The following is a 27,853-nucleotide window of genomic DNA, read 5'->3' on the forward strand; positions in this document are numbered from 1 at the left end:
ATTACTGAATTTTTAGAAACTTATAAACCAACGTGAGTCTACGCTCTACACTGGATTCTACAAATCAAATTGTTTCAAATGAATATAAATATAAATTTTACGGCGGCAGATCGTTCAGCCACGTCGGGCCTTCCACCTCGAACTCTCTTCCTAAAAGAATAAGAGAAGCGAAGTCCTTATCAATATTTAAATCAAAGTTAAAACACCATCTCTTTGTTAAAACACATATTGATTAGTGCATCTTTGTAATTTGACCCAACTATGAATGTTAATTTAGTTTGTTATTATATCATTATGTTATATCATTTCCGTATTTGACATAGTATATGGATGTATTATGAACCTATTTTGTATTAACGACTTTATGTTTAGTTATTACATTGTTGTATAATGATATCATATTGATGCAGTATGTATAATGTTTCAGTTGTATAATAATGTCCTTGAATTATTGTTTCACCCAGTGATGAAATTGCGCGTTATAAATGTCATGTATTATTATTATCAAATACGTCCAGGGTTGTTTGTTTTTTAGCTAGTCCCACTATCCCCGTTGTATCGGAGTTCCACTTTGGTGGGTGTTAAGGATCTGTGAGGCGCCAAACGACTTATGACGAAAGTAACGAAAGAACCCCCCCCCCCCCCCCCCCAAAAAAAAAAAAAAAAAAAAAAAAAAAAGAAGCGACCGCCATCTGTGAACTTCCGTTTTGTTGTCAGGGAGTGACACATCTTGTCCATCATGTGACCACTCCCTTTGAGCCACAAGATCGGACTTTCTTTCCTCTTATAGATCTATATTATTCCAAGAGGCGTTTTGGTGCATTGTGTTTAGGAGTGCATACATGGTTTGTTGTGATTGGAGACTTCTATCCAACAAGATTGAATTTCTTTTTGATGGCAAATATTGACTCATTGGGGAGTGAACCCGGCACCGGTTTTCGACGGGTTTCGTAAAAAAAAAGCAATGTTTAGCGCACTAGAAGTTATCTCGTATACTATTTGCATCTTATTTTATTAACAGTGACCCCTAAATACCAAAACAAAGAATTTGAAAAGAACAAAACAACCCCATCTTTTAAACCAAGCAATATTTTTTAATGTTCTCAAGGCCCTTTATAAGGGATCCAAGCCAGCAACAACGCTTATCATGTAGGACGAGACATAATGCCTTTTAGTCTCCATAACACTTCATTTCGACATAAACAACTGGTCAGGTACTCATGTTACTTTCGGGCGCAGTGACAGTCAGAATGTGAGTAAAGAGGCCTTTCCCAGGACCTATATTGACCTCATGACCAACAGGTCAAAAGGCGAGTGCCATACGACAAGATCACAAAACCGTAATATGAGTGAAATGAATGCGTTTTTTTTAAAGTATCATTAAATTAGTCAAACACTCAAATAAGAACATTTTTAAAGCTTTCAAATGCACTCTTTATTCTTGCAAGTGTGTACAAAAATATAAGACCCTAAGAAGTGCATAATGAATAGAAAGAATAGTAGGTGTCAACACTTGAATACAGTGTCGTCAAATAGTACAAAGTGTGTATATTATTATATCATGAATGCTTGTTTGTGGAGTAATGGCCTAGAGAAAAACTGTATATTACTATTAAAATGGTGAATAAATCGTAAATACATAGTAACATGAAAAGTGTATATTCTAAAAGTGGCTAAAACTACAGGCAGTTTTATAAATAGTTGCATTACTAAAAAGAAATATTAATAAATGAATTCACAACCTAAACATAACAACTCGTATTTGTATTGAATATGACACCACCTGTGTGTAAAAATAGACATTATTTAGAGGTAACATGATACAAACACACCGTCCTATAGATTATTGCATACTCTTTTAAAGGCTGGGGTAAATGATGTGTAATTCTTTGGGACTCGCGTGTCCATCACTAACATGGAAAACAATGACAAGACAATGTCTCTAGTTCACATCAACAAGATAATGGGAGGTAATCAATAACAATGAAACAATTGGAGATTCAAAACTCGTAACAGTTACAAACTCTAAATTGAACATTTGTGATCCATCAGCTCAAAACGGTGTTATGCTGGATGTCAGAAAAGCTACAATGTCGAAATTTTAGCTTTTGTCAGTTTAAAAAAAAATGTTAGTCTTTTTCCTTATTAAAACAAAAATTTAACACTGGTCTCATATTTTTGACTACAAATAAAAATTCATTTTTTACCATCTAAATCATCGTTTTGATGTGATAGGTCACATTTAAAGATTTTTGATTTGAAACAACAGATAACAGAAAATAAATGATAAATGAAACGATAAAGATGATCCAACGTTGAGTTTTTTAAATGAATTTAAAAAATTAGTCAGACAAACGAGAGGGTAACATGAAAAATGATAAAGAACAAGGATGCAACAAGAATTGTAATAATTTATAAAGGCTGCCCTTCGTATCACAGTCGAAGACGGATTACAAGAATACGAAACAATATTATAATTGTTATTATTATACCTTCATAAAATCAGATGTAACATGAAATCAAAATAAAGTCTAGAAAATTGGAGGGACTGCAAACTTTATTATGATAAGTTTAAAATAAACGTGTAAATAAAACAAACTGGTTTTTTACTTGGTGACTATAATACTTCAAAATGATATAAGTGAAATAAACAAGGTTATAAAGAAAAGTGAAACCAGTAATCGATTCATGTGAGACATTTTGGTTTGGGATAATATATTAGGGCCGAAGTCCCATTCAGTGGTTTTAAATAGTTGATATGTTCAAATGTGGCATTGGAAAGGGGAGGGGGGGGGGGATCATTTCAATCTAATCTTACATCAGCATGAAACATCATAAGATAGTTTAAAAACAGCCAGCAGCCAACAACAACAACAACTAGAACAAAAACAACAACAACAACAATAACAATAACAACAACAACAACAACAACAACTACTACTACAACAACAACAATAACAACGACAGAAACAGAGAACGTGATGTAAAGATGTCGATTGGTGATCATAACATTTTACATTTCCAAACAAGGTTTGAACAAATTCTTACTCCTTTATCTCCAAATCTCCTCCCTTACTGAACACACCCGGCATCTATTGCAAGACTTGAAAAGCCCCTCGATGAAACACGAGTATATAATATTGTAATCCTTGTAAACTTCCTTTTCTTATTTACATAGTAAAGTTATGGTTCATTTTAAAAATAGCACCAAAATATCTTTCATTTAAAACAATAATCCTGAGTTTTGAGAATCTCTTTATATAATTATGACTATAACTATAATAACAAAAATGGCAACAAAGTCAAAATTTGGAATGTTTGTCAATTTTTGGTATGATATGTTCTCACAGAATGGGTTTAATTTTAATCGTCAGTTCGGTAAAACGTTATTGGTCTTCGTATATATCGGTTCTAAGTTATCTAGTTTGTGTTTTTGTCTACACTGGAGGGGCGCCGTTCGTGTATTGCAGCATGGGGGAGAAGGAGTTCTTAAGATTATTCCTTAGCATACAACTATATTCGTCTTCACAAGCTGGCACCATGTAGGCCAACAGGAGAAACATCAGGAGTAACAGCTGAATGGGTAGAGCCGTTCGAATGACTCGCATCAGGAGTGATGGACGGACTTGGGGGTCAGACCGACTAGAGGGAATCCCGTTGGTATCAAGACCTGTACTCAAACTGAAACAGAAACAAGAAAGATATGGGTAGATTCAGTAAGATAAGAATAGTTTTCTATTGGAGAGAGCCAAAACTATGAAATACATGGGTAAAAAATATATTGTCCAAATGACATGCCTCCGGATATATTCAAGGTTTTTATGTTAATTAAAACGTTTCAACAACATATCTTGGAACAACTGGTCAGTAAATTAAATTTTAGATTATAATAAGATCTGCATGGGCAGTTTCGATAGCCAATCAGCTGGACAAACCACACTTAAAATCGTAAACATCAATAGATATATTATAACTCATTTCAATAATAGAGACGGATTGCCCTAATCATTTATGAATATATATCAAATCAATATCAAATATCAAATCAATATCAAATATCAAATCAATATCAAATATCAAATATCAAAATTTATCTTTTTAATCTAATCTGGAAGCATTTATCTATACATCTTTTTATCATATTTTATTTATCTTTCTGATTTATTTATTTATAAATGTGTATATCAATTTTCTAAAAGTAAAATGAACACAATGCATTTGTAAGTGAAATTATTACAGAGGCTCTTAGACATTACTCACATATTACAAGCTTACACTCAAAGCTATTTGACAAAATATCAAATAACTAGGCATCGATAAGAAGCACTAAACCACTCAATCTTTAAAATACTTGAATAATGTCCATATATAAGTTTGTCCCATTGAATCAAAAAGTAACATATTTTAGATCCTGCAATCTACACTGGCTTGACTCCCTCTTTACCAACCATTTCCATTTCCAAGATTTTTGACTAAAATGCAATGCTGATCCACCATACAAATTCAACTTTCAAACTCAAATTTAAAAGCAACAAATACAAGTTATAAAGCATTTTATTTACAATCCCCCCCCCCAAAAAAAAAAAAAAAAAAAAAAACAAAACAAGCTTTACAAATCAGCTTTAAATTATTGTAAATATAACAAAGATTTTTCCTTCAAATTGGGTGATTTTTAAAACAAGGCGATACGAGAATAATGTTTGTATTGCAACGAATGTGTGTGAAATTTCTGACAGCTAGTAAAGAGAGGGTTAAATCTCTTCCTAATTAAAAAAAAGATCCTCGTATTAGAGAGATATTAATAAAAGTCAACTCAAATTAAAAATCTTTACCTCCATATCAATATCTAATAAATATCAACAATGAAAAATACGACACAGGTCCTTAAAGCAAATATGTCTATCCCACTCACCAAGAATGGTCAATGTGTGTTGAGTTCATGCAGTGAGTACAAAAATAAACGGCATGCAGTTCACAGTGTTCCAAAAGCGATCTTTTAGTTCAGCCCGCTTTACCCCTGCTCTCACAATGCATACTGTCACGCTTCACCGATTTCTGCTATTCAGTCAGAGCCTTTTGTGACTATTGAAATTATCAACCTTTGTTATGGTTTTTAAACCTGTTTTTAACTATTTTAAAAATGTTATTTATAAATACAAAGTGATTACTTAGAAAAAGGAGAAGATGATCTTTATTCTGATATAATTTTATTAATAATAAGATGTATATAATTTTCACACTAAGCATTAACTTTCAGAGTATTTTTGAAAAAAAATTCACTCAAACATGCATAATAAACTCTTAATTATCTAAAAATTTAAACGACCAAAGTTTAAAAAAAATTCACTAATTAAAAGTCAAAGACTATTTCTAATTAGTCACAAAATTTCACATATGCCGGAAATTTGGTTATTTCACTATTCCGTCTGATATTTGAACCCTCCCATTCAACATTCGACGGCCTTGAGGATTCAATATGCAATCTCTCTTGTATTACAACTCCAGATTACAGAATATAGTTAGAATGCCATCAAACATACTTTAATATTATATATTCACTTTCTTTAAAAAGCAGATACCCAGCACTTTCTCTGTGTTTACAAAGAATTGAATTCATTTTATTTTAAAAGTCATTGTGAAAACTAGTAGAGTCCATTAATGCGTCCAAACCCATTTATAAATTAGATATTAAGTAATTTGCGTATTGAGTAATTTGCGTGTCAATGCATGTGTGTGTTTATATGTGTGTGTGTGTGTGTGTGTTTGTGTTAGAGATGGGGAGTTGCTAGTGTGTGTTGGTATGTGTATGGATCTGTTTAGGTATGAGAAAGAACAAAAAGATTTGTGGTGGAGGATGTAGCTATTGAACGGAGGATAGTTGGAGGGAGAAAGGGATAAGTAGAAAAGAGAAAAAAAGGGGATTGAGAAAGCAACATATAACTCAAAATATACAAATAACAGCTCTATTTTTAGAGGAAGTTTAACCACGTAATATGTCAAATGTTTTAAGATGTTTAAGTATTATTTTGTTTGATTCATCAAATTTTCATTTCTCTCTAACTTTCTTTTTTTGGGGGGGCACATACGACATGATATCAGGAGAAACCTGCAGGAGGTTACTTTTTATTATTGTTTTTAATTGAGATGATTATGTTCTCATTGATTGTGTTCTCTTTTCAATTTTTGAAATTGTTGAATGTAACAATTCACCTCCTTGTTCTCCTAAAAGACCTAGACCAAAAGTATATTTCTTCATAAAAGGTATGCAATGGGTTTCCAATATGTGGTGTTTTGGAAGTACATTTTGAGGAAAGTAATTACGGTATATTGTCATATATTTCTCTATCTTGCTATTAACACTTTCTATTACTGTCTCTGTGACTGGTTTTGTGTGAGAAATTAGTGAATGTATTTCAGAATAAGCTCCATTTATTTCATCAAAACATTTGTTTATAGTTTCAGCTTTGTCCCTGATTAATTTATTGTTTGTATACATGTATGTTTTAGAAACGACATTTTCAGTGAGTTTTTCGTAAACGTCTTGTGTGTAATATCTATGGCAATGATTTCCTATGAAGCTACGACTATGACATACTTGAGATATGATTTTGTTTGTTTTTAATATATCATCAAGAGAACTGCAGACTGGCCCACATCGTTCTGACAGTTTCTCTTTATGAACAACTAAGGCTATTTTTTCTTCTGTGATTGGGATCTTAGTTTCCCATTCTTATTTTTTCTCTTGAGGCACATCAGTGAGCAATTCACAGGTCTTGTAAGATTCTACAACTGCTAGTAGACTCTTATATGTTTTCATGTCTCTAATTTTCTTTTCACATTTATAGCATATAACTTCTGAATGTTTATTTTTAAGGTCCGTTCCAATATCAATGTCAAAGAACAGTTTGATTTCATTTTTGAAGTCTTTACAAAAAATGTTTTTCCTGTTTTTAGCCTTTTCTTTAACTGTTAGTGCACCTTTAGCACATAAACAACATAGTGAATTGAGATTTTTAAGTGTATCTCAAGTGTATGTTCCCTTTTTACCTGATAGGTGAAACAAAAAAAATCATAAAAAATAAACTACGCTTCGCGCACTAACCGAACTTTCACACCTAAAAGACAATAAAATTTTAAAACTTATAAATTATCAACGAAGGAAATCTATCGTTTGGTTAATGAGATATCACTAATTATATTTGAGAAATCACTTTTCAAAATTCTATTATGTACATACTTTTATAACCCAAGTTACAACATAACCAATAAACTTATTTTGATAAAAATTTCACAATGATGTGTAGCAAAGAAGGGTAAATGATATTCAACTAAAAAATATAATGTTATATTTAATTATCGGGGTGAGAAAATGTTTGAATTAACACAAAAAAACGGAAGATAGGGATTAGTAAGGAATGCACCCAGGATTAAGATTACCTGCCGTGAAATCACTGACTTCACGGTTCAGTGACTCAGACTAAAAGATCGCTGAGAAGCAATTTGGAACACTGTGAGTTATGGTAGTTTTATAAGAGTGTAAAAAACCTTCACGTGGATTCCCAAAGTAATGAGTCAACATTCAATTAGCTGGACTGGAATGTTTTATTTGTAAAAATAATCTAATAAACAGATCGCTTCATCATCCAAAATCAGGCCATTTCTTTGACAGGTCCTTTTAAAAGGTAGATGGGATTGAATAGATTTTTTAGCAGTCGATAATATATGACCTGAATGTCAAAAAGAAGTTTTGAGTTTATTTAAGTTAATAAAAATAATACAGTACTAATGACTGAAACAAGCTGTCTTAGATGTCAAAAGATAACATTTGTGTTCATTTGTCAAACAGAAAGCATGATACAATATGTACATTTCAGTGTGCGGTTATAACAATAACAAGCTGTTCATAGATTATGTTTGTTGGTGTTGTGGTAAAGCTGTAGATAGGGTAAAATAGATCTTGATCATCTTGTAGGTGACCGACGACAACGATGACAAATAACATGGTGATGATGATGATGATGATGATGATGATGATGATGATGACGATGATGATGATGATGGTGATGATGATGATGATGATGATGATGATGATGATGATGATGATGATGATGATGATGGATGATGATGATGATAGATGATGATGATGATGAAGATGATGAGATGATGGTGATGATGATGAATGATGATGATGATGATGATGATGATGATGATGATGATGATGATGATGATGATGATGATGAGATGATGATGATGATGATGATGATGATGATGATGATGATGATGATGATGATGATGATGATGATGATGATGATGATGATGATGATGATGATGATGATGATGATGATGATGATGATGATGATGATGATGATGATGATGATGATGATGATGATGATATAAACGGATGAAAGATGGAAATTTCAAACACTGAAAGCTGTAACATGAAAAGTTACTGTGAACAGTCCCTCAAGATAATGAAACCACACTTCATTGACTTTGATTTAATTTCTCGTGCAATCGTTATTGCCTTTAGCTATACTTGAAAAAACAAAACAAAACAATAGAAAAAAAAAAAAAAGAAAAGAAACAAGCAAACAAAAAAAAAAAAAAAAAGAAAGAAAAAAACAAAAAAGAAAAAAAAGGGATTTGCTATTAATGATAAAACAAGGAGTAATATAAACACCCATTTCTAATCCAGCTGATATTGGTAATCAGTGATATTTGGGAAGGGACTAAGTGAAATGAAAAGTGGCAAAGCATTTTAATGTCTGTTTGTGTTATGCCAAAATGTTTTTGGTTTTGTTTTTTAAATCCGGGTTTCATAAGAAAAATGTCAAGTCTTGTTCACCATCCATCCTTAGATAAACATGAAAGATCACCGAGATGTTAATATTTTACATTCACAAAATAATGACACAAGTTAAATCTGATTTAATGGTAGGTAGTATAGACAGAAGCAGAAGGAGAACCATTAGTTTGAAGGTTACAGACAACTAGAATGAGAACGTGATTAATGTGTGAGTGACATGGAGGGTTAAATTATGGCTGTAGAGATGAACGTTATTGACGAGCACACTTTGAATCCACACACAAAAGTCTCTACTCTGTGGAAATTAACAAAATAATGACTTGAAACAAAATGGCAGATATAATAATATTTTAAACACCCCCCCCCTCCCCGATACATTGCACCACTATTTACCAACAACTGATCGAGGTTCCTTTTAAACTTAGGGGCATTATATTTTTTTCTTTTATAAATATATAATAAATATAATATAAATATGAATGGGAAGACTTAACTTTAGAATTTAGTGGTTAGAAGTAATGAATATAGTGCATGGTTAGACGTGATGGGCAAGCAACATTAGCGGCAAAACCAAAAACAATCATGATCGCAGGCATGAGGGTTGCCATGTAATACAATCCAATGGAACGCCCCAGTTTCTGGATGGGGGATTTTAAAAATAGTTTTACAAGTGTTTGGCTTTTACAATGAGAATGGAGAAGGCGTTACAAAAACAAAACAAAAACAAAACATAAAACGAAAAGAAAAGATCAAATGATTCCAGTTGATTAGGAGAGCACACAAGTTACGGCATAAAGGCATGGCATAGTACATGGCATAGTACATTCATACGACTATTTTCTTGATGCATAAATGCTCTCATTTTAACAAATGCAATATTTATGCAATTTCACAATTCGTGTTGTTTATTTCACAAGTTAATTTGATGAAACCAGTCGTATAACCGACAAATCTTAATGTTTTCTATTCTTTTTCTGATTGTATAAATAATGGATGCCTTTTTTTTTTGAAAGATTAGCAATGGCTTGCAAAATCAGTGAGAATATTTGGTGAGATGAATAAATGGATATGAATGTTTTTGTTACAGTTACAGTAAAAAAAAAAAATAAAAATAAAAATAAAAAAATAAAAAACCACGAACGAATAATGCCAAAGTGATTGAATGTGTTTTAAAAAATCAGCTTTAACTTTCACATAAATTTAGGTAATGTAAATATTGCTGCTTGAAGCTCGAAGAAATAAATAACAATGAGAAATTGAATGTAAGCTTCAATTTAATTACGAAAACATATAGAATGAATGAACGTTTCGGGTTTCCCATTTATCAACTAACAGGATGAATGCGTTGTTAACAAAGCCACTACCACATGATCGCATTCGTCTGTAGTGTTTCATTCATCCTGTTTGTAGATAAAGGGGAAACCAGAAACGTTCATTCTATCTGTTTTCGTAATTAAATTGAAGCTTACATTCAATTTCACAATGTTACATAAAATTAGGGGAAAGAAATCTTTGGACATGTGTATGACAAATCATTACATCTGGACAGTCCATTGTGCAATTTCTTTCTGTTTGATTGTTTTTACCAGAGTATTTTCATGATAATATCAGAAACACAATGGCACTTCTTAGCATTGCCACTATTTCATATTCAACACAAAACAATTATCCAAAATCTTGCCCTTCCAACCAAATTCAAGACACCAGACACTGGATTGAAAGAGTAAGCAGAACTAGTGCATTGAGAGTCGTAATGCTTGGAAGAGACAATTTCAAGACACGTTCTAAAAGTTAAAGTCCTGGTAAAAAGTTCAAGAGTTCATGCAAAAACAAGACAATATCCAAAGACGTGTGACATTCTTGTGTGCAAGGGAGGTCACTCTTATCCACCAAAGCAATCTAAAGCAAGCAAATAAAACATAAGTTACCAAATAGGAGCAGATTACTAAGATTTAAATAAAAATGCAAGATGATTTGTGAGTGAGGTGTGAAAAACGATCCATTCCCAAAACCCGGCATTCCTGACATAACATTTAAACATTGAAATAAATGGGGGGGGGGGGGGAACCCTTCTGCCTGAGACGGGTGGTAAGAAGAGACAATACCGAATGAATCAAAAACAAAACAGAAGAAAAAATGTGGTCTGTGCGTCTTAATTACAGACGAGATGAAGACCACGTAAAATATTACTTGTCTCTATCCTGGGCTCTTGGTGACAAATAGTTGAAGAGTCTTCTTAGAAACTGTGGATATCAATGATGGTGTTGGATATGAGACGGGTTGGTGGTGGGAATAATGTCACATGATCACAAATGATTGACACTTAATGATCGAATTAATACAACAAGATGGAAATCTAGTTTATACTTTACTCTGAATTGAAAACAAATGAAGTTATGTGATTAAATTATTTTTAGTAATATTTTCTTTCATTATCAAGGTATGAAGTCAATTCCAGCACATCTTATAATATATATTTTACTTTCTTCTAAGACAATAAAAATAAGCGAGCAATTACGTGACAATATCTACATAGACATTTTACACACGTTCTTTAACACTGACAATCCTTGGAAAAAAAACAACAAAACAAAACAAAATAAAAGTTCTCTGATCATTTTTTTTATTTTCCTCTTTCTAATTAAATCTTTTTTTTTAAATCTCATTTCTTTTGTTTTTTTAATCATAACAATATATGCTGATTAAGGACGACCTAAGGCAGTTTCTAATTCTAATAGAACGTTTCCATCAGTAGCAATGTAGCGTCTAATTAAATAACACAGAATTGTGATAAATGAATAACTCTATGCATGCTATATCTAATTATTATCACACTATAACAAAAGTCATATGAGATTACGTGGTTTAAAATAAATACCAAAAATGAACTGGTCTAGGCGTAACCGATAGCTTGAATTGTTTATCTCGTGTAAATTGGTCAGAAAATCGTAATTTTAACAATAATAAACTGAATTAGATGACAATTTTCAAAACATTTTGCTAATTCTACATATAAAATCTCTCTCAAAACATTTTGCCTCTTTATAAATCCTTTATCTTTTTTTTAATTACGTGCATTACAAGTTTAAAATTCATTAAGTCAATCTAGATCTGTGTTTGGTAATCTAAACAAAAGCAGACATTTACAATGACAATATAGACGTGAACAAGAGGTAGAACTGATAAAAAGCCCTTTTTCCCAATGACGTATAAACGTAGTATCTTTGTTTGAATGTCTGCCTGATATAAAGAAAACATGGGGGGATAACCCCCCTTTAAATATCTGAGGTAGTGATACTAAAACCTGAATGTCTCCATCCGACCTATGACCTTAGCCTTATCAACATCATACGCCAAATCAAGAATGATTGAAGTTTTATTGTTGAGTGTCTTAGATACACTTGGGTTGGCACTAAAAAGCTACTCCTGACTGTGTTCAGATCTTAAAGCCACCATTTTTTTTTTGGGGGGGGGGGGGGGGGCATCACCGCAAAATTCACAAATCCATTATGAAACAAACATTGAATATATGTATGGACTATTTGAATCAGGACTAGTGCTCAGTTGAATGTTTCTGTTTTTTCTATATAATATATCAATTTTGTTTGACACTTCTCAGAGTGCATCAAATATAAATTTGTCATATCATCGTGATATCGTGGATAAAAAAGAAAAAGTTGTAGAGTTTTTGTTTTTTGTTTTCTTTCTCTCCCTTTGACCCTTTATTCAATCTTTATCACAGGTTCTAATCTTCCACTGTCATTATCACAATCTCCCACTGTCATTTTCACAGGTTCTAATCTCCCACTGTCATTATCACAGGTTCTAATTTCCCACTGTCATTTACACGGGTTATAATTTCCCACTGTCATTTTTTTCTTCTTCTCTTTCTATAGCAATGTCTCATTAAGTCTTGATCAATGTGAATTCTAACCAAGCTATAACAAGGTGATCTTAATAAGACAATTTCATAGAAGTACTAGAACAATTAATTAACATATATATATATTATAATACGTTTGATGGTCAATGAAGTTTGCAGAGAGGCGATTGGAAAGTAAATGAATAGGGTGATAGCAATGCTTATCGAAAAACTATGATAAATTGAATGAAATAGAGCTGCATGTAAGTATTGATTCAGTCTTCAAAGCATTTCCCTCGTAATGTTATGAAATAAAGCTGCAATCTCTTTTTTTTGTATCCATCCTAATAGACAGGAGTTATGTTGTCTGAGACAAGTTATATGAAAAGGAAATATTGAAAAATAGATATAGTAAAAAATGAAGAAAAGCAAAGATGAAAAACGATCAAAATAAATCAAAATTTAAAACACCAATAGGTAAGTTTTGTGCCTGTTATGCTTTACTTTTTGTTTGTTTGGTGCATCTAATTTTATCAAAATGGCATCTCCATTTCAGTGTAACACACGCTAAAAGAACTACGGAGGTAATATTTTAAAATGTGAACCGCAAAATACATATTGTTAGTAATTTCATTTTTTCCCATTTAAAATACAAAGAAACATCTATAGCAACATGTGGCAAATGTCCTTAGATTGCGGTAATTTAAACACTAAATGTATTACAAATATAATATTGAAAACTAAGATACATGATAATAAAAGACTGCACACACAAATAATATAAGCAAACTCAGAATCACTCATAATCTAGTGCAAATATGAAAGACAAAAATGTACAGAATACAATAAGATTTAAATAATATTCGAATATCGGTTTATATAATATGAAACATCGTCATGGACATTTCAAGAAAGATTTTAAAATATTATTCCATGAAATATTCTATTTCGATTTGAAACTATATTGCATCTACTCTATGAGGAAGTGACTCGTATTTTCATCACTCAGAGACAAAGTGTGATTTTGTGACATTCATCGAGTGATTAATACTTGTCTTCTTTGGCTCATAGAGCAATACCCCGAGTGTTTGGAAACTTTAAATTTTCTCTTGTAAACTCTAAGATATGGAAATAAATTGCTTGAGAGAGTAAACTCATTTTCAATCTGGATATGGCTTGGCAGCTTAAGAAAGTCATCTCCTCATGTTAAGATATATTTTTCTTTCTAAGACTACATCATGTACAAAAGCATCATTGACTCACGTATAGACGTTGGTTAGAGTTAGAGTCTCAACTTTGTCATCATTTGGTGACTCATTGTAGTATCATGATTGTAGTGACACGACTGGTGGGACGCGTCTTCAAACACACAAAACGATGAACAAACAACTTTTTAAAAAAACAACAACAACCTAAAATGGGTTTTATCACCGCCATGAAATCCTCACCTGTCTGGAAAGTGTAAATGGCGACCGTTCTCTGCTACGTAATGATGACGACGGGGTGGTAGCGATTCTCAATGACGTAGAAGAACGGGAGGCAGGGGAGCTCCCCAAGCCTGATGACCTGCCTTCACTCAGGTCAAAACTGCTGGACTGAAATGGATATCATACCAAAGGGAGGAAAAAAAAATATTTAAAAATTGAGCTTTATATAGCGCAATATCCACTAAATGTTGTCAAAGTGCTTTAAAAGGGGTCCCTGGTCAACAGCGACATTTAACATGTAGGACGGGACATGACGCCTGTTAGGCGATATTACAATTTTTCGGACAAAGACAACGCTGTTAACGGCCAGGTACTCATTTTACACCTGAGTACGGTGAGAGAATGTGAGTAAAGAGCCTTTTCCAAGGACTCAACTATGCGCCGAGCACGAGGCTCGAACCCAGGACCTTCCGATCCGAAAGCGAGTGTCATACCACTAGACCATATAGCCGCACAGGAAGTTGTAGACTGTCATATAATTTTTTTAATATTCAATTTTACAAAACAAATCTCAGCCAAATACAAATGCTTTCACCCCTCCCCCTTCTTAAAAACAGTCAATAAGAAACCAAACAAAACAAAAATAACAACAACAACAACAACAAAAGAATCTAAAACATTAAGGAAAAGACAGAATGTTGTCATCCGTTGTCTCATCGTTTTTTTTAGTCTTGTTATCATTAATTTATTATTTTTACTATAATTTATTATTCTCAAAGGCAGTCTTGTTATCATTAATTTATTATTTTTACTATAATTTATTATTCTCAAAGGCAGTCTTGTTATCATTTATTTAATATTTTTACTATAATTTATTATTCTCAAAGGCAGTCTTGTTATCATTTATTTAATATTTTTACTATAATTTATTATTCTCAAAGGCAGTCTTGTTATCATTTATTTAATATTTTTACTATAATTTATTATTCTCAAAGGCAGTCTTGTTATCATTAATTTATTATTTTTACTATAATTTATTATTCTCAAAGGCAGTCTTGTTATCATTTATTTAATATTTTTACTATAATTTATTATTCTCAAAGGCAGTCCTGTTATCATTTATTTAATATTTTTACTATAATTTATTATTCTCAAAGGTAGTCTTGTTATCATTTATTACTTTTACTATAATTTATTATTCTCAAAGGTAGTCTTGTTATCATTTATTATGTTTGCTATCATCTATTATTTTCAAAAGCAGTCTTATTGTCATTTATTATTTTTGCTATCATTTATTATTTTTGCTATCATTTATTATTCTCTATAGGTCAGGTACGACGTTGAAATATATGCAGGTCTGATATCCGAACCCACTTATGGGCCTGGTTAAACATTGTTGTAATGGACAAAATCATGTGTCATTTTTTGAGATTTCCATTATAACAATGATCCCATAAGGAATTGGGTTATCAGACCTACAAATAAGTGCAGGTCGGTCAGGTATAATTGGGTTATCAGACCTACAAATAAGTGGACGTCTGTATAATTGGGTTATCAGACCTCAAATAAGTGTACGTCAGTCAGGTATAATTGGGTTATCAGACCTACAAATAAGTGCACGTCGGTCAGGTATAATACTCACAGCGCTGCCCTTTTTGGATGGATATTTTAATCGTTTTTCTAGACTAGACACATAGGCTGACGTGAGGTGTAGGAGTGACCGGACTCGATTGTGTATGATATGAGACTTGTCTCTGGCTGTAAGCATCTCCGGGGATTCCGATGTGGTCAACAGTCTGTCAACAGTGTCTTTTAATGACTGGACTTTGGGTTGGTTCTCAAGTAATTCTCGATGAAGATCCTGTATGCAAGATGATTTAAAATCAGTTTTGTAAAGATCTGGTAATTGTTCGATGACGATACTGAATCTGAAAACGATTTAAGATCAGTCTAGTAAAGAAGATATCTAACACAGTGATTCGTTATCTTATCGCAAGCATTATTATGATCTATCAATACTTGACGGATATCAGAACATTTCAAAACTAACACGATTTAATGAAGATGCTATTGCCGATGAAAATGAGGAGAAAAAAAAAAAAAAGAAAGAAAGAAGGATGTGGCTACAACTGCTGCTGCTATTCTGCTCTTTATCCGATGTTGATGATGATGATGATGATGATGATGATGATGATGATGATGATTATGATTATGATGATGATAATGAGATAATGATGACGATGATGATGATGAGATGATGATGATGATGATGATGAAAATAATGATGATATGATGATGATGATGATGATGATGATGATGATATGAATGATGATAGAATGATGATGTATGAGATGATGATGATGATGATGATGATGATGATGATGATGATGAATAATGATGATGATGATGATGATGATGATGATGATAGATGATGATAATGATATATGATGATGATGATGATGATGATGATGATGATGATGATGATGATGATGATGATGATATGATGAAATAGATGATGATGATGATGAATGATGATGATGATTATGATTGAATGATGATGATAATGATGATGATGATATGATGATGATGATGATGATGATGATGATGATGATGATGATGATGATGATGATGAGATGATGAGATAATGATGATGATGATGATGATGATGATGAGATGATGATGATGATGATGATGATGATGATGATGTGATGATAATGATGAGATGATGATGATGATGATGATTGATGATGATGATGAATGATGATGATGATGATGATGATGATGATGATGATGATGATTGATGATGATGATTGATGATGATTATGATGATGATGATGATGAATGATGATGATGATGATGATGGTGATGATGATGATGATGATGATGATGATGATGATGATGATGATGGTGATGATGATGATGATGATGATGATGATGATGATGATGATGATGATGATGATAATGATGATGCTGATATTAATAATGGTGTCGAAAGTAACGGTGATGACATGACAAATCAAATTAGAACACACTTTTTCATAAATATTTCAGTTGAATTTATAAACCATCTTTACACCTAATCTGGTTTTTTTCCATTACAAAGTAGACTGAGCCAATTAGAGCAACAAACAAACAAACAAACACAACAACAACAACAAAACAGATCAGGCGACTTACGTGTAACTTAGAGTATTTCTTTAACAAGACGGTGTCATCAGCATTGAGATTGAGGGGTTCACACTGGCGTACCTGTGCCTCAATGCTCTCAGACCACATTTCGTAGTCATTGATGGATTGGTGGAATTCTTGGCATTGCAGTAGGGCCAGCTGTAGGGGCATAAAGAGGAGAGTGAGAATTCGTGTCTTGTTGATTCATTGTAAAAGATCAACAACGAAAAAAAACAAAAAAACAAAACAAAAACAAAAATAAACAAAAAACACCAACATAAAACAAACAAACCAAACAAACAAACAAACAAACAATATTTAATGAAACGTTACAAGACATGGGTAGTCAGTTGGCATTTTTAAATACTGTAAGCTGGTGATAGACTTTACATTGATTTTCTAGGTGTACAATACAAGGTACAATTATGCCCCTCCGCTACGATATCATAAGATACCGTCGCCCAGGCATTCCACAAAGGAATATAGATAACTCATCAAACAAGATGTCTTATGTCAACATGAATCACCCATGTTGTCACAGTGAGCAAATTGGGGGTTAATAATCTTGCCCAGGGTAAAAAAAACAAAAAACGAGAGTCCCTGAAGCAGGGCTCGAACCCGGGACCTTCCTGGTCACAGTGAAATGCCTTAATCACTCGGCCACTTCGCCCCCCCATTTGCTAGGTGTAAGAGATATACAAGTGTGAGATTGAGTCTCCATTGGTGACAAGTATCATAACTATTTTGCAATCATGCAACCAATTACTTTTATCCAGTGACTGTTTATTCTACCTTAAACTTTTAATTTTTACCTGTACGATTATCAGAACTATAGTACATATTCACATGTAACAAAGTGCTAAAAGCTCATAAGGATACATTTCATTTATAAACTTAACAATCGAGAATTAACAGAAAGTGAAAGTGAAAAAAAAAAAGAAGAAAAATAAAACAAAAACGATTATAACAAGTGTAACTAAATGACAAATTGCCATATTTATGGACAATAAAGATCTATTATTATTATTATTATTATTATTATTATTATTATTATTATTGACATCAAAGTCAAAACTTTAATTAGTTCATCATCTCTAAATCAAGCCAAGACATTCAATTTGGTCCCTACCATGATGTAACTATAGTATAGTACTCTAGTCGGCCATGGCCACTACAATGACGTAACTATAGTACTCTAGTCGGCCATGGCCACTACAATGACGTAACTATAGTACTCTAGTCGGCTATGGCCCCTACTATGACGTAACTATAGTACTCTAGTCGGCCATGGCCACTACAATGACGTAACTATAGTACTCTAGTCGGCCATGGCCACTACAATGACGTAACTATAGGACTCTAGTCGGCCATGGCCACTACAATGACATAACTATAGTACTCTAGTCGGCTATGGCCCCTACCATGACGTAACTATAGTACTCTAGTCGGCTATGGCCCCTACTATGACGTAACTATAGTACTCTAGTCGGCCATGGCCACTACTATGACGTAACTATAGTACTCTAGTCGGCCATGGCCCCTACCATGACGTAACTAGAGTACTCTAGTCGGCCCTGGCCCCTACCATGACATAGCTATAGTACTCTAGTCGGCTATGTCCCCTACCATGACGTAACTATAGTACTCTAGTCGGCCATGTCCCCTACCATGACGTAACTATAGTACTCTAGTCGGCCATGGCCCCTACCATGACGTAACTATAGTACTCTAGTCGGCCATGGTCCCTACCATGACGTAACTATAGTAATCTAGTCGGCCATGGCCCCTATCATGACATAACTATAGTACTCTAGTCGGCCACAGACCCTACCCTACCTGTAAGTTTTGCTGAATGTCCGAGGCCCTGGCCAGCACCATGTCCCATCGTCTGTTCATGTCGTTGAGTTTTGACTTGAGCTGCCTGTTCTCATCACCCCTAGGGCCGACATAACCACGGCCAAGGAGGTTGATGGACAACACTGAGGCTTTCTTGGCTTCCAATTGGACCAAAAAGTCCTAATGAAAAAAAACAAAAACAAAGAAAAAATCACTCATTTTCCATCAAAAAAAAATCTCAAGGATTTATAAAATAATTTTTTAAAAGTTATCAGTAAACATAGCATTTCCCGTCAATTTTCTATGTTGATACCGTTCCTAATAGTGTTGCACCATTTATAGCAGACAAAACTTCCAAATCAAATAGGAACAATAAAGTTATTTTTGAAAATATAAATTTTAAATAAATGTCATGAGTCCTTGTTGTGTTTGACACATGAACTGTTGAAATGTTTATCATGGCCTGTCCTTACTCCTCTTAGGACTTTGAGTCATGGGAAATAATCCATGTACTATTGTTTGTTTTTAAGGTTATTACGGCGCTTGAAACACATTAAGGTCATATCAGCGCCAGTAAAAAGGAAGAAAATTGGAAAGTAGAAACATTTAGATGTACAATTACAAGGACTTGAGGAAAAAGTAAGACAAAGGGAATGGTACAAATAGGGAGCAGACGCAGATTCCAAGAGAACATCATCAGTGTACTCAGTTTGAGATCACCTAAAAGTCTTACCCAGACACCAGTACAAGAACCCACTAAGAGGAACACACTCAAATGTTTACAGATCATATGTTAAAAATAAAAAAAATAACAATATATAACAGAGAGATGATTTACAAGGAAAAAAATATCATCTCCCAAAACTATAACTACATTCGACTCCCAGCCAAGATCTCCGGTCAGAGTCAGGACAAACTAAGTAATCTCATTCCAAGACAAAGACAGAAAGCAATTGGAAAACGGGTATAGGGGTATAGAAGACACAGTAAGTACCTCCCTACCCACTATGGGAGGTCGGGAACCCCACCCAGATGTACATGGTATCATATTCGGGACCGTTCCACTGAAAGGTCAAGACAGAATTATCCAAAATACACCTTCGTAAAATCATACATATGTCATTGTTTGATTTGAGAAATCCCATGCGTGATGGAAATAAACAACAAACGACACAAGACTGTCTGATAGTAAAAACGGTAAAAAGGTTAAAAGTTCTCTGTGGTTAATTTCACCCTTTAATGAATTTGTACTTATATTTTGCACAGTAAGTACCAATATAACAGAGGGATCCACGTCAATGCAAAAACAAATCAATTGATACAGCCAGCTAAGCTAAAATTTTAAACATTAGAGATATATTGTTTCAAACCTGATCCCTCACTCAAGTCTTGTACATTTTATATGTGACCCAAAGGCTTTTAATTGGATTAGTAGAACTAAGGGTGTGATTCTAGGGGAAAAAGGTTGTTATGTTACTTTACAAATTACAAGGTATATTGAATAGGCAACACAATTTCAAATTCGAAGTCAAACTAACCTTATATTGCCTAACAATAATGTCCAGTTTTCCCACATCCACAGGGAGGTTCCTGTGTGTAGATTGTAATGCCTCTGCCTCAGTTAGCCAGGCCAGCAGAAGGTCAAGGTCATGGTGGAACTGGATTAGATCCTGGTTATCAGGACCCTTTACCCTCTTGACCTCTTGTTCTGAGGCTCGGGTTTGGAGACGGTTCCATCTATCCAATACAGCTGCGTGTCGAAAGGTAAAAAGGGTAAAAACATAAATGGTATAAAGTGTTGAAAGGTATGGGGGTAAAAACATAAATGGTATAAAGTGTTGAAAGGTATAGGGGTAAAAACATAAATGGTATAAAGTGTTGAAAGGTATAGGGGTAAAAACATAAATGGTATAAAGTGTCGAAAGATATAGGGGTAAAAACATAAATGGTATAAAGTGTCGAAAGGTATAGGGGTAAAAACATAAATTAGCAATGACTATCCCGCACAAATCTTTGGGCCTCTTTTTCGCTCACGAAGTGCCCAAATTCGCGACAAAATATGGGACGAAGCCGTTTCGTATATGCTATTTTAAAAAATTAATTACGAAGCTGTTTATCGATGAATATGACTGAAAGTTGGCACACAGTTAGAAAAAAAGGTCATTTTAGATTATGTCAAGCGACAAAACTCGTACGATTACCAGAAGACCGTTAAAAATAGATTTTTACTCTTTGGAGTGCAATCTTTCTAAAACTACAAAGAGGAGAGATTTTGTCGCTCATAAGGTTATATATGCACATTTCTTCTATTTATATTTCAAATTTCATTGGATTATGATAAGTACTTTTCCCGTATTCTCACAAAACATCAACCCAATTTGCATTTCAATGAGTGAAAATATGGAGACGGCCATTTTGCTCCACCATCGCGCGACACGAAAATGACGTGAGGCAAGGCTGCCAGGTGGCCAGACTTTAACCTGACCAAATTCGACTTCAAAAGTGGCTAAATAGAAAATCATATGGCTTTCACTATTAAGACTGGCCCGCTTAAAATGAACTAAATTTTAACAAACAGAAAATTGAATAGACTAGGATAAATGTCAATGAGACAAAAATAGATGAATAAAATTTAATAAAAGAAGCAAAATTATATATTTGACTACACACGTGGCCATCTGGCAACTTGTTCGCGGTGACTGACGACACAAATCCTCTCGCGCTTTTTTAAAAATTAAGGCATTGTTTCATTGTTATGTCATAGGGATAGTAGATTCTCTCTCTCTCTCTCTCTCTCTCTCCTCTCTCTTCTCTCTCTCTCTCTCTCTCTCTCTCTCTCTCTCTCTCTCTCAAATAAATACTAGAAATAACATAAGCCATGGTCTCACTGGACTGATTGATAATAATTTAGCAGGCATTTTTCGTTTGATTTGTATGTGTTGTAGACACAAAATTACACTTCGGAAAAGTTCCAAATGATCAATATTATGTATATTTTAAAACAAAATTATAGTTGACCCTAGCCATACAGCTCTAAAACTATACAAGTTAGAACGTTTCTGATGTCTTCATCATATTTTCTGATAATTTTGCCATAAAATTGCCAGGTTTTAATATCTTATTCCACGTATTAAGCGAGATACAGCCACAAACCAGAATAAAACGCAGAAAAAGCGTCCCATATTTTCCGTATTTTTTTCTCTTTGTGAGTCATCCAAATAAATGACACATTTGAAACTGCATAACTTTGTTATATATTAATGGATTTCCAAAATTCAAAAAGATTTTTACTCAGTGGAGATAGGGCTTTGATTTAAGAGGAGTATATCCCACAAAAATAGAAAACAAAAATTTTCATAGTCATTGCTACATAAATGGTATAAAGTGTCGAAAGATATAGGGATAAAAACATAAATGGTATAAAGTGTCGAAAGGTATGGGTGTAAAAACATAAATGGTATAAAGTGTCGAAAGGTATAGGTGTAAAAACATAAATGGCATAAAGTGTCGAAAGGTATAGATGTAAAAACATAAATGGTATATATTGTTGAAAGGTATGGGTGTAAAAACATAAATGGTAAAAAGTGTGTACATTATTGTCTCTGGCAAAAGTGTTTGCATTATGATTTATTACTTTGGGCTTTAAGAGAAACAGGAAAAGTTCCAAAATTTCAACTCAATATTTTAAAAAGTCATTAAAAATTAAAGTTCTTATTTGTTCATATATTATCAAACGCCGCATAAAAGAAATAGAAAAAAACGGTTTATCAGAATGGAAAAGAAAAAGGAGAAATATGTTGTAAGAAGTAAAAATAGTTTGACCATCTTTTTGAAGGTTAAAGATGAAATGTAATAATCTCAAAACATACACAAAATAAGCAAATAAACGAAAAAAAAATACAAAGAAGAAAAAGAAAGGTATTATAAAACTCTAATGCTCCGCACTCGTCACTTGCCAATCGGCACATATGATTATCTCACAAAATACCTTGGACTTGCATATCAGCAGTGGCAATGTTCATGACACCTGTCTCTGTTTGGAGAAGTCTGTAAAGTCGATTAACTGAGTCGACAGAGTTCTCACAATCAGCAAATAGCCTCTTCTGTCAAATGACACCAAAAGAAAAACAAAAAACAATATGAATATGTAAGTATAAATATATATAATAATGTTTTCATATCCTCTAAAAAATTTTAAAGCATAAATTTCTAGTTGTGAACAAAAATGTGACTATAGCAGTATTGTCTCTGTCTTTGAAAATTGTAATATCACCTAACAGGCGTCTTGTCTCGTCCAACATGTTAAGCGTTGCTGTTGGTCAGGGACCCCTTGTAAAGCGCCTGAGCACGTTTAGTGAATATTGCGCTATATAAAAGTTAAAAAATATATAATATAATATTATTAATACAACGAATTAGGAAAGCAAATAAAAATATTTTGTTGCTCTTACATTGTGTTCTGATTTGGGTCTGGACACCTTTTCCAATCTTTCCATCTTGGCATTGGCTTCCTCCAGAGACTCTACAAGCTGCTCCATACGGATTTCAATCTTGGCTGCTTTCTTTCTCTGGGCTGCCTCCAAACGGGTAGGTGTGCTGGGGGCAGGGGATTCTGGGAAATAAATAATGGAGTCATCAATTGCAATGATATCACATTGGGAGAGTTACTTAATTATAATTTAACAGGTTACAAAAATAAAATATTGAATCTGATGATGGTGATGATGATGGTAATGGTGATGATCATGATGGTGATGATGATGAAATTGATGATAATGATGATGATGATGATGATGATGATGATGATGATGATGATGATGATAATGATGGTGATGATGGTGAAGATGATATTGTTGATAATGATGATGATGAAGATGATGTTGAAGATGATGATGATGATGATGATGATGATGATGATGATGATGATGATGAAGATGGTGTTGATGATGATGATAATTACAATGACAATGGTGATGGCGATAAGAACAATGAGAAAATTAAAATTGCTTTTTTCAACTCAGGGATAATAGAAAAACTAAATGTATAGACATCATTGAACTATAACCAATTCACAGGCAATGTTCTATATTTTCTTTTAAAAAGCGACAATGGATATATTTCACAAAGAAGTGACAGAAAGTATAAGCAGGGGAAAGAAAATAACCCAAGCATAACTTGAGCCTTTTAAAAAGCGCACTATCTACTAAACATGCTCAAAGTGCTTTGCAAGGGGTCAAAGATGTAACGCCTAATAGGCAAAATAAAAGATTTTTGATGTGACAAAGACATTGCTGTTAACGGCCAAGTATTTATTTCACACCTGAGTCCATTGAGAAAATGTGAGTAAAAAGACTTTTCCAAGGATTCAATATGTGCCGCTAAAAGCAGGACCTTCTGATCCAAGAGCAAAAGTTATACCACTAGACCATATAAAAGCCGCATAAACGTTAAAAAATATCCTGTATTACGTTACCAGGCCTGTCTATCATTATGAAAAATTCGTAAGATTACGTATTTTCAGCTCCAATTTCATAACTTTATAAGCATCTCTATCATTGAAACTTTAAAATGAAAGTTGATGCCAGAGTAATTTTAATTAATTTAAAGGATTTTTTAGTGTTATTTCATCCTTGTGAAGGTAAATTTTTTTAAGTTAACTATAACGACTATTATTATTATCCCCTAAAAATTACGAATTTTTTAATTTTCATTAAAGCAAATGTCTGATTTACAGAAGACGAACATCTTACTTCTGGCCGAATCTACAAAGTCAACATTTGTTCTTGAGGGAGATCTCGACGACCGGGTAGCAGGAGACTTCCTCCCAGGGGACAATGCCTTTTGGATGGGGGAACTTGATCTCAGGGGTGAACTGGACCTCAAAGGTGATTCTGTTCCGGATAATCTCTGAGGTGATTGTGATCTGGACCTAGGTAACTGCGCTCCCGCTCTTCTCATAGGCGATCCAGTTCTGTGGGAGGCAGTTGGAGCAACTCGACTGGGAGAAGCATCAGGTCTCCTTTTAACTGGGGGAGATTCTGGAGGTGAATTGTCTAAATAAGCTTCTAGCTCGGCAGTTTGCCTTTCTAGAGTAGCTGCTGCCTGGGCTTCTTTCAGCTCTCTCAACCGGTCGTCAACTGATGGGAAGGACCTCAATAGGTTTTCTTGCTGGTTCTCGTTCTGAGGAGACATTAATTTAAAGTATAAATAATTTAAAAATAAAACCCCCCAAAAAAGCCAAAACAAAGACCTCCTCCTTCCCCCCCCCCCCTAGCCAAAAAGAAAAACAAAACAAAACAAGTAAACATCAACAAAAGAAACCCCAAATAAAACATAAAAAACTAACAACAAAAGTTATACAGGTGAAAATGTCAAATGAATGTTAATAGCAAAAATTATAAAAATTTACTACAGATCTTGACGATGGCACTTATTTGTGTATTGGATTTTTAATCATTTGAAATAGTGATTATATACTCAAAACTATCAAATTAGCAATGAATGTTGTTTATGTAACTTTGAAAAATTGTATCTATGTTTGAAATTTTCACAAAGCATTCAAAGGTTTTAAAAGTCTATTAACTCTTAAATGATACAACAAAAAAAAAAAAAACAACCCAAAACCAACACATGTTTAACCCCCTCCCCCCCACAAAAAAGACAAAAGAAAACCAAACTAAAACAAACCCATAACACACGTATACACAAGCATATATAATAATACCATGAATAAAAGTGATTTTAAAACGCGTCCATGAATCCACGTACCTGCTCCACCACCATCCTCTCAATGCGTAGTTTGACGGTGACCATCCTGTCTAGCACGGACTTGTAGAAAGATCTAAATTCCTCCAGTTTCTGCTGAACTCTGAGAGCGTCTTGACTCTCTCCCTTCTGCATCAGGTAAACAGCTGCCTGGTCTAAGTAGGATATTCGGTGACGTTTGGTATGGACCTCTTCCTCGATTCGCTGATAAGGAAGAAAAGTAGTCATGTCTATACATAAAACCATTCCCAAAGATGTTCAATGTTTTCATTATAACAACCGACACCACCACCATCAGTTGCATTCCTAATCTTGTTATCAAAATAAACCATAATAACTATCATGACATTTGTTATCATTTTGATTATTATTATTATTGTTATTATTATTATTATTATTATTATTATTATTATTATTATTATTATTATTATTATTATTATTATTATTATTATTATTATTATTATTATTATTATTAATAATATTATTGTTATTATCATCTTCATCATCATCATCATCTTCATCATCATCATCATTTTAAGGCCTTAACAACGCTATCCTCTCATCTCTCATTTGACTTAAGTGTCTCATTCATCGTGTTTTCTAGACAAAGGGGAAACCTGAAACGTCCACATCATCTGCGTTTGTAAATTGAATCGAAGATTCTTTTCCATTTTTATTATTCACCGACAAAAACAGACAGTTGATTCCAAATTCCTATTGACTCATTGTGAATGCAAATTTCTCGTACATCAAAATATACCATGATATTCACAACTTGCTACTTCTGGGCTCCCCCAGTTGAATAGAGAGGTGAATCAATGCATTGGAGAGCAGGAGTTACCAGAAAATCCTACATTTTTCATATCTGGGACATAGAACTAACAAGGGTGTTTTCGAAGATGCGCAAAAGCTGGCGGGAAGACTGGGAACCAGAAGGAAGCTCTCATGGTTTGGACATCTAGCCAGACATATCACGACAATTTGTGAAAGACAGTTTATGCAAGGCAAAGAGGAAGGTCAAAGAAGAAGAGGAAGACAAAGGAAAATGTAGCACGATAGCATCATGGAATGGATGGACAAGATTGGCGCTGTACAAGTTGATGGAGACAGTCAATGACCAAGATGTGTGGCACTGGATTGAGAATGCTGCATCCCACAACTCCCCCCCCCCCCTCAAATCTCCGACGACTGCCGGTCAGCGGAATGAATGAGTGAGTGAGTGCTTTTATATATATATGTATATATATATAGAGAGAGAGAGCAATATCCACTAAACGTGCTCAAAACGCTTTACAAAGGGTCCCTAAACCAACAGCAACATGTAACATAAAGAACGAAACATGACGCCTGTTAGTTTTTGTCTGACAGAGTCAACGCTGTCAACGGCCAGGTACTCATTTTACACCTGAATACGGTGAGAGAATGTTAGTAAAGAGACTTTTCCAAGGACCCAACTATGCACCGAGCGAGGCTCGAACCCAGGACCTTCTGATCCGAAAGCGAGTGTCATACCACAAGACCACATAGCCTCACAAATTGAGTGAGTGAGTGAGTGAGTGAGTGAGTGAGTGAGTGAGTGAGTGAGTGAGTAAGTGAGTGAGTGAGTGAGTGAGGCTCCCTACCTGTATTTCAGACAACTTGGCATCCCAATCGAGACTGTCCAGAGATTCTAGAGTGGTCAGTGCCATGTCCACCTCGGTCAACCACGACATTAGAGATGTGTGGGTGGACTCAAAGTCACCACGGATGCTGGCCGAATGTCTCAGCTTCTTCATGATCTGGTGTTGGATGAGTAAAAACAAACCTTGGTAGAATTCATTCTAAAGAATTGACAGAGGTTTGGTACACATTTGGTATTTGATTGTGTTTGAATCAAGACTGCATCGCTCTTAGATCTTGTGAAAGGAGTCAATATGCCAAGAATGGGCTCAATTTTAAACAGTAAAAAATGTAAGAAGAAAGAGGAAGAAGAAGAAGAAGAAAAAGAAG

The 27,853-nt window shown here is 33.9% G+C and overlaps 1 protein-coding gene across 4 annotated transcripts in view; it reads right to left on the reverse strand.

Moving 5' to 3' along the window:
- Positions 1-1,410: 1,410 nt before the first annotated feature.
- The window catches only part of LOC144970464 (muscle-specific protein 300 kDa-like), a 503,594-nt gene continuing 477,151 nt past the window's right edge, over positions 1,411-27,853 (reverse strand). For 3 of the 4 annotated variants that reach the window (XM_078910139.1, XM_078910156.1, XM_078910165.1), the window contains 11 exons: positions 27,487-27,642; positions 25,868-26,068; positions 24,850-25,279; positions 23,551-23,711; positions 23,088-23,202; positions 20,638-20,849; positions 19,100-19,279; positions 17,273-17,422; positions 15,738-15,956; positions 14,117-14,263; positions 1,411-3,681 (listed from right to left, as the gene is read on the reverse strand). In XM_078910139.1, coding sequence (XP_078766265.1) covers positions 3,664-3,681; positions 14,117-14,263; positions 15,738-15,956; positions 17,273-17,422; positions 19,100-19,279; positions 20,638-20,849; positions 23,088-23,202; positions 23,551-23,711; positions 24,850-25,279; positions 25,868-26,068; positions 27,487-27,642 — 1,989 coding nt within the window. In that variant the 3' untranslated portion in view covers positions 1,411-3,663. Of the gene's footprint in view, positions 3,682-10,996; positions 11,050-14,116; positions 14,264-15,737; positions 15,957-17,272; positions 17,423-19,099; positions 19,280-20,637; positions 20,850-23,087; positions 23,203-23,550; positions 23,712-24,849; positions 25,280-25,867; positions 26,069-27,486; positions 27,643-27,853 lie in introns of all 4 variants that reach the window. The other variant, XM_078910148.1, reaches the window with a different exon arrangement.

The sequence above is a fragment of the Berghia stephanieae genome, chromosome 1 (genome assembly GCF_034508935.2).
Source record: "Berghia stephanieae isolate SIO BIC M18660-M18661 chromosome 1, UCSD_Bste_1.3, whole genome shotgun sequence".
In the NCBI taxonomy this organism is placed as follows: Eukaryota; Metazoa; Mollusca; class Gastropoda; order Nudibranchia; family Aeolidiidae; genus Berghia; species Berghia stephanieae.